The sequence below is a fragment of the Trypanosoma grayi genome (genome assembly GCF_000691245.1).
Source record: "Trypanosoma grayi strain ANR4 Tgr_333_V1, whole genome shotgun sequence".
NCBI lineage: Eukaryota > Euglenozoa > Kinetoplastea > Trypanosomatida > Trypanosomatidae > Trypanosoma > Trypanosoma grayi.
Window position 1 is genome coordinate 1 of NW_008825952.1, and position 8,662 is coordinate 8,662.

An 8,662-nucleotide genomic window follows, 5' to 3' on the forward strand; every position below is an offset into this window, starting at 1 on the left:
AGCATCCAGTGCTGCACCTTCAGTGTTGTGGGCGAAACAGACCAGTCAAGCAGAAGCCGCAGCTCAAACAGGAACGGTATCGCCCGGAACACCATGTGACCCAGCCAATGAAAGATGTCCGTATTTGTCGTGAAGGGATCGTGCTTGCGGTGCAGTGGGTACCCTTTGCGCAGCTGCAGCGCACTCATATGCATAGAGAAGAACTTTAGCATCAGAAGAATGACAGCTGGCGTGGTGGCGCGCTGGGCAAGGGTGAGGCGCCACAGCATGAAGCCCACGTGGTAAATCAGCGCTGTGAACACGTGAAGGCCAAACTTTAGATACACAGAGTGCAGCACGTACACAACACGCTCAGCTGCCATGGTAAGTATACCCAAGAAGAGAATCACCACCAGAGGCCCCGGGAGGAGGTCCTGCTGCACGCTATAAAAAATGCTGCCGCGCGAGTAACCAGCGAGCACGAAGTAGACGGCGACAAAGACGATGAGGGAGAGACTGTCTACCCAAAACTGGACAGTGTAGCAGTCCGACCCGGCGCCGTGCCGTTCGCAGATGTTGCGCCAGTACGTTTGCAATATGCCACCGACCTGCATGGAACCGCCTCGCCAGATACGATGGGCCCAGCCGAATACGCCACAGTCACCACCACCAACAGAATCACATTTATCGCTATCAACACTGTCACCAACAGCACCATGATTAGTATTCGTATCACCATGGTTGCTCGGTTTCAACATCGCTGAGGATGCACGCGAATAATATTCTGTTTGGTGGTAAACATCCCCGTCATTGTCGTCGGGGACACTATTTTCCAACGTCCGCTCCTCTGGAGAGTGAGCATTGCTGCTATTGGTGTGGGCACACCCACCCTCTATTTCGGGGCGGCTTCGCCGATGTCTAGCAAGCTCTTCACATTCCTCGCCAAACATACCGTAGTCAAAGCACAACTGGCGGTGGAGGATGATGCTGACGAAGACAACAAAGTCCATAATGATATCAAGCATCATCGCACGAGAGGACGGCTCCGTGCGATTCAGTCCAATGTCCAATACACACGCGGAGAGAACATACAACACATCCGGTCTCATCGAAAACTGCTGGACCAGAACCTGAATCACACACTTGGCGAGGATTGACACAACGTTGTAGATCAGAACATTTCGCCAGTAGTTTCGCCCCGCCCACGGCAGCATAAGCATTCCATGCAGCGCGGCAGACACAGAGAGCAGCATATCCAGCAGCGTCCCGCTCAGCGCGTAGTTGAGCATGAAAAGAAAGTAACACACATACGATGACTTTCGCAAGAGAAACTGCATGAACGCCACAAGCAGACGGTACCCTTGAGAATATGTCCGCTGTGGCACCTTCCCACGGTATGTGCGACAAGCAAGGTACTGTACAGCGCGTTCTGACCACTCACGCATGGCAGCCGCCGCTCGAACGCAGCACCCACTGCTACCTGCTGACGTAAAATGGGGGCCTTCCACCGAAAAGACATCGCTCGCGGGAGCTTCTGACTCCGCACCATCACGCTTCGCATTTAGGGTCTCACCGATGCTCGCCTCGACCGGCTCCTTTCCATCTCGTCCCGCCACCAGCTCCTGCCTTTGTTGTTGGTGCTGTTGTAGCTGCTGCTGTTGCTCCTCTTGATCGCGGACGGACGGCATGGCAAAGGGACTCGCTGGGCACCCAGAAAAGCCAAGTGGACTTTTCATTTGCGAGTACGTTGGCGTTGCGACCAGCGTCCCAGCGCGTGATCCATACAAATATTCCCCCTCCTCCCCGTCTGCCACATCGCTCACCACATCGACACAACGCGCCTGCATGTTTCGTTCCGCAAAGAGCTGCTCGAGTTTCTTCCGTAGCGCCCGCTGCTGTTCCTCTACCCTTTTCTTCAGCGTCTCGCTTCTTTTCCGAATGTAGTCCAGCGTTTCATTGCGCCGCTCAATGGCAGTCAGGGAGTCTTTGAAGAGCCCGATGAGGTACGCCGCGAAGAAGAACTCGCTGAAGAGGCGCTGCTGCACCACGGCGGAGAAGAGCACCAATGACTGCCCTATTATCATCCCCTGTGACCACGGGCTGACGCCGAGTGAGCGCATCACACTCATAGTGTGCGTCTCAAGTGGGTATGGCACCGGGAGTCGCACCACGAGCTGTGGCACAAACGTCAACAGCAGGAACAGCGTGAAGTACGGCCAGATCTGGTGCCACCGCCACGCAAGGAACCGCCCGAACGCCAGAAGGCAAAGCGACGTGACGCTCTCCACAACGCCCTGCAGCGATGCCATCATGACACCCTGCACAAACGCAAACGTCGCCGCTGGCAGAAACGCGCATGCAATAGCGATGAGGAGATCGAAAACGGTCTGAGGGTTGCGTATGATGTCGCGCGACGGGACCGGCAGCACATTCTCAATATCCGAGCGGAGGAACTTCCGGCAGTCCTCGACATCCCGCGCCTTCTTGCGCAGCAGCTCGCCCATCTCGAGGGAGCCGTCCACGCACGGGATAGTCGCCCGCACTTCCCCTATCGCCTGCCGCATATGCCGCTGCATTAACACAAGCGCGAACATGAGGATGAAGTGGTGGACAGGCAAGTCACAACCAAAGTAGTGTTCCCACGGCCCGCACTGTTCAGAGTGCAGGATGGACAGAGGAAGCACACCTTCCGGCATACCGAGGCGGATAAGATACAATACACCGAGGGGGAGAGCCATCAAGAGCTCTTGCGCAATCGCAAACTGCAGCTCCGTCGTACTCCTCACCCGACCAATCAGCCACATCAACAGAAACTGAAAACAGAAGATAAAACCCGTGACGCGATCAAGCGTAAGGGCAAGGCCGAGTACCACAATGAATGCAGTGAGTTCAAAAGCTGCATCGACGAGGAACCTGGTTCGCATGTAGTTCCACAAGAAAAGCACATGTTGTTGACCTGTGCTAAAGCTGATGTGAACCTCGTTCGTTCCATTCGTCTGGTTGTCCTTCCCCTCGGAAGGCGTGAACTCCACGTAAGGTGTCTGCAGTTCCTCGCTTGTAGCAGCATCTTGCGCCAGACTATGACCCGCTTGCAGTTGCCGCTGCTGTTGCTCTGTGCGATGACGCGGGTCCTCGCGCATCCTCGCCTCTCGCTCCTCGCGTTTTTGCACCCTCACCGCATGTGGCCTTCGTGTGTGTTCGTGAAATGCCGCCATGACACAGGCAAGAAGAGGCGGCAGGATGCTCAGCTCCTCCATGGTGTGGCTCTTCTCCAGCCCCAAGAAACGTCTGGCGCTGACAGGGAGCGGGACCTCGGGGATGAAAAAGAAGGGATACACGTAGTTCAGCGCCATGTTGACGACAGCCACGACCATCACCGGCATCCCGCGGGAGTTACACAGAAATAACGCCATGAAGGCTGCGCCCAGCACACTGAAAGAGCTCAGGCTAGCGTATCCCACCGAGATCCACATGAACAGACTGCCGTGGCTCACACCGAGCTCGAAAATAAAGGCAACAACAATATAAAAGTAGCGGGTCACTTCAAGCGCCATCGGGACACACCGTCCCGTGAATGTGCCACGCATGTCCGCGTAACAGCGGGAGAACAACACCTTCCCACGCAGTGTGGGCAGAAAAGGAGTTGCAGGACCCTCCACCACACGACAAGTTTCGCCGTCGTTGTTAACAACCAGGGGTTCACAGATGCTGTCCATCTCCCTCCCGGCCAATCGCCCATTGTCGTCATTGTCATGGTAGTAATAAACGTCGTTGTTGTTGTGGTGGCGGTGGTGACCACCTCTGCTATGGATATCATCGGCGACGTCCCCGCACCCCCGCGCCTCACGTCTCCCACCGAATTGCTGCCGGCAGAGCGCGACGCCCAGCGCCGCCGCCAAGAACCACAACAGAAGGTCCAGTGACACCGGGCCAAAGCGGTCGTTCATGGGCACACCGATCTCCGACGCACACACCGCCACAGTGATGTTCCGACATGCCGTGACGTTCGATAGATCCACCAGAATGCGGTCCGAGACGTCCGGTACGTGGTACAGCGCGCTGAGAAGCAGCACCGACACTGTGTACGCCGTCAGCACGACCAACGCGATGCTTTCCGCACGCTGCGAGTAAACCCCCAGTGTGAGGTACGGCAGGAATAGGAAGGCAAATCCGGCAATAAAGACATTGCGCGGGATGAAAAGCGTCATAATCACCAACACCACCGTAGTTGTTAGCGTTAAAAAATGACGACAAAGCTGTGGGAAAAACGCACATGACACATAGCGGCGCCACTCCACACGCTGCAAGATCTCTTGAATCGTAATAGTCTCGCACTCTTCACGGCGGGAGAACCGCATTTGAAACACAGCCAGAACGAGCAACACAAAGTAGACCAGTATCACGAAGCGGTTCGTGTTGCTGTAGATTCCTATGATCTCAACCCAATGCGCAGGAGACCCACCGGGGTAATAGCTTCTGGTGTAGGCCAGCACAGTGAAGAGCACTGTGATATGCAGCATCGTGTACGCCACAATAACAGACCAGTAGCGCCGCGGCACATGCGTCAGGCATGCCAGTATGAGAAAGAACATAAAGTACATGCCATTGAGGAAGTCCAGGCGCTTCACCGTCATGGATACAGCGAACATGGCAACGAGGAAGAGCGTTGATATGTTGAGGTAAACAATCTGCTTCATCATCGCGGCAAACACATACACCGTCCTGCGCCGTCGCATGCAGAACCATTCAATCTCGCTCACCAACACGAGGAAGTCGAAGTAAGCAACATTTTCACCACCGGAGCTGAAGGCGTGAAGAGAAACCGACGATTCCCGCGCGCGCTGTCCCTTCGATTGTGTCGTTCTGCTGGTGGCGTGCTCCTCACTGTTGAGCTGCGCATCTGCTGCGACGACGTGCTCCCGTGAGGTGAGCGTGGAGGCCGCCGACGGCATCTCCCCCCTGTTGCGCAGTAAGTGCGGCTCTTCTGCAGTGTCTACCAGTTGCATGGCAAGAAGGTGCTGCTTAACTTCATCCCACCCTTTCACATTCACCTCCTCTTCTTCTTCTTCGTCCTCATTTTTGCTTTTACACCCGCGATCAGAAGTCGTCACAGGCGTCGCTGAGACCCCTGGGCGGGGAGATCCGCGTCCGGCCAAACTCCGCGGTGTGCGTGCGGCTGGTGGTGCCCTCGCGGCAGCGTCATCTCCCACGGCGTCTGTGCTCAGCAGCAGTGCCTGTTCCCCCTCCGTCAGGAAGCGCCACAACGCATCCATATCATCTTCACGGAAGCAAAGCGTGTGTGAAACCTGCTCGACGAGCAGCATGAAACGGCTGCGGCTCACTAAACCACTGCTGCTGTCGCACACCTGCGTGAATATCTCCTGCAACTCGCGCAGGCGGTAGTGGAGGTGGTTAAATGCCTTTCGTATGTGTGCCTTCTTCTCCGGTAGCGTGCGGTAGTAACTCTGAATAGGATTCCCGCGGAACAGCGAAACGGCAAGGACGAGCAGCGCAGCCACACCGCACTGCATGAGGAGAGTGCCGAGAAGGGCACTGCGCGTTGTGGCCTGCGACATGAAAAATATCAGCCGCAATCTGCTCTCCACGAGGGCAATGAACTCGATAAAGATACCCAGGGCAATCAGTATGTAGCAGTGCGGAAGCACCGCAACAAAGGCGGCTGGCGCCAGTACAAAGCCAAGAAGGGACGTGACCAGCATTAGGATCGACACAACATCCATCACCGCAACGCTCACAATGACCAACACGGGAACGACAGCCATCGGCAAGTAGTGGCCCACTGCCAACTGTACCTTCTTTGCTGTTGCTGCACAACGCAACGGCAAAAGGTGCCACAGCAAAAATGGAGCCTCGTCGGCGCACTCTGCTAGCACCACCATCTCATTCCTTGTGATGCAGTGCCACCTACCGTGCACACGGCGCGATGCTGCGATAGTGTACACCAGTAACAGGAACTGAGTTCCCTTGCGAAACACCACAGCACTCGCGAACATATTGACCCATCTAGATTCGTACCACAAGACACCCCACATATCGCTGAGCTCCACTTCCGAGACGAACAGCCACTGCAGCAGCGGTGACTGCACCGTCAAGCTGCCCCCAAGCAGTAGCAGGCCAAACACTGTGCACCCCTTAGACATCACCTCGAGGAAACGCACCTTCCCACAAAAGCGCCACGGCATGAGGAATGATGCCATGCACAAAAAGTGAATGGCGAGCAGCGGAGCATAGTCGTAAGAGGGGTAGATGAGAGCGGTGACCAGTGTGAGAACAGCAAGACGCATTAGTGACCAGCGGTGAAAAGAGCGGGGGGTGCCACGCGATGGTCGACAGCATCGTCGGCGGATAACTACGCTGAGTGCAACACTGATGGTAGCGAGAAGAGAAGCCGACGCCACATTGACAACGAGGGGAAACACGTCATCCGCTCCCCACGCGCCGATGCTGTTGAACAGTATCTTCATCTTGCCCTGTAGCAGGCCAAGCTCACCAAGCAGTGGACCCAGAGCGGCGGCCAGAAGCAGTTGAACGGCAGAGAATGCTACAGTAAGGTACAGAAGCGGCTGTGGCGGGAGAGAAAGAAGCAACAGCTCACCCTCTTCCCTGGTACTCGGCTCGGTGGTACCGCCATATCGCTCATCAGCGTGCTCAAGATGCTGCTCTTGTTGTTGTTGTTGCTGTCGCTGCTCGCTCACGTACCGCACAACACAGGCGAGATGTACTACAAGGAGGACTGTTGCAATAATATTCTGGCCAAGCAGCGCCATTGCAAAGAGGCAGTGAAAATAGAGCACCGACAAAACTGCACATTGCAATGACAGCGTGCGCAGCCTAGGCACTGCCCCGCCCCATAACATGCAGTTTCGCCAAATCGATTCGTCGTTACTTGCTACTTCTCTTCTTCCTCCTTCTATGGAGCACAAAGTGTATGGGGGAGGGCAGAAGAAGGAGGAGAAAGGAGGGGTGTTGAGTAAATAACAGAGAAACAAAGTCAGAGACAACATTGCCCCGGAGATACAGAGAATGTGTATTGGGTGTGTCTCTGTTTATGAAGCCAGAGGCTTATTGCCCACATCCTTTGTTTTTTTTTCTGTTTGCAACATCACACCGACCCCAGTGTGGCTGAACGCCAATAATGAACCTGACGTCTGCAGATTTTTCTCCACTCATTGCCAGAATTCAAGGCGGGCAGGCGCTATGGAATGGGACGGGCAGAATGAAGGATCGATAAAAGCAACAATAAGATACGCCATGCCAACAACGAATCAAGGTAAACAACCAAAAAACAACAAAAACACTGACGCCTTATGAGTCCCCTACAAGAGGGTCACCTCATCGCCGCCATCCATTAGTGTCACATAAGGTGTGAAGTGAACTTCGTCTGGTACATTGTGCCACGTCACTGCACGTTCCCAGAGGAGCCGCCAAACGTATGCCCCGTCGCCGAGGCCATTTCCACCACTCCTTCTTGCTGCTGCTGCCTCGCTCCCGCCAGTCTTTGCCGTATCTGCCGCCGGCACATCACATGGCGCCTCGTTGCCTCCCTCCTCCGTGGTGTCCGCGCGCACAAAAACGGCCATTTCCGCGTTACTGTTGCCACTGTTTCGGGTGCTGGCGACATCGGTGTCCCCGGTTTGCGCCATGCGCCAGCTGAGCCGCAGAAAGGCCTCGAAGTGTCCTTCCCGCCCCACCGAAGCAGTCGCCTTATCATCACCGCCATTCTCATTGCTGCGGCGCACAAAGCATCTCTCTGCCACTTTCTCTCCATAGTAGCCCAACTCCTCGCTCCAGAGGAACATCCCACTGGCGGTGCAGTCGATCGATATTGTCATGGGCTCTTCCCATATCAGTGGAGTTTCCAGCATCCGCTTGTCGTACGTGTCCTGCTCCTCGGCTGTTGGGGGGCGCCACGCTCTGCGGCCCTGCTCCGTGTTTCCCTGCAACGGGGCGTAGTGCGGCGCGACAGAAACAAGCAGGTGCGGCTCCTCGCTGGTCGACTGCAGATGGAAGTCGGCAACCCATGCACGGTAATCAGACGCCGAGGTGGAGACAATGGCCGCAGGAGGGCCGGTGGGCGGTACAGCTGCTTGCTCAAGACGGAGGCCGCAGCGCCCACTGAATGCGTGGTGCGAGCGCCATGTTGTGGCATCCGCAGCGTTACCGCCCGTCAGCAGCGACCCGTTGACGTCAAGCAGCACGTCCTGCCGGTGCAGCTTTGAGAGATGTGGGCGCAGGCCCTGGAGGAAAAGGCCGTCGGCAACACGGTCAAACACCCAATGGCCCATCACTGTCAAAGCTGACGCAGCAACGCACCAAGATGTCTGAGAAGAGGGGAATGCGGTACCCCCCTTTCCCCTCTCACCTGAAAAGACAAACAATAATTATTTCGTGAGGGGTACCGCCCACAGCAAGCACCTTAATTGTCACTACTATTACCACCACTACTACTACTACTAGTGCTCCTGCTGCTAATATTATTATTCGTGGTTATAGAGTTTGACAAGTCGTGGGAGAGGCGTGCAGGAGCGGGGCGAAGGACGCCGGAGCAGCAGCAGAAGCAGCACTGCAGGTGGCGGGAAAGAGAGAAGTGACAGCTGTAGGGGGACGCAACCCGTGGCCCTGCAGTACACAGGAGCGAGCCTGCGCTCACGTGAAGTAAACC

The 8,662-nt window shown here is 55.9% G+C and overlaps 1 protein-coding gene across 1 annotated transcript; it reads right to left on the reverse strand.

The window, feature by feature from the left end:
- Positions 1–7,316: 7,316 nt before the first annotated feature.
- Positions 7,317–8,285, reverse strand: DQ04_03331000 (hypothetical protein; the record flags this gene model as incomplete). Its single annotated transcript, XM_009312735.1, has 1 exon — positions 7,317–8,285. One exon carries the CDS (start codon positions 8,283–8,285, stop codon positions 7,317–7,319), a length of 969 nt encoding a protein of 322 aa, XP_009311010.1.
- Positions 8,286–8,662: the final 377 nt, after the last annotated feature.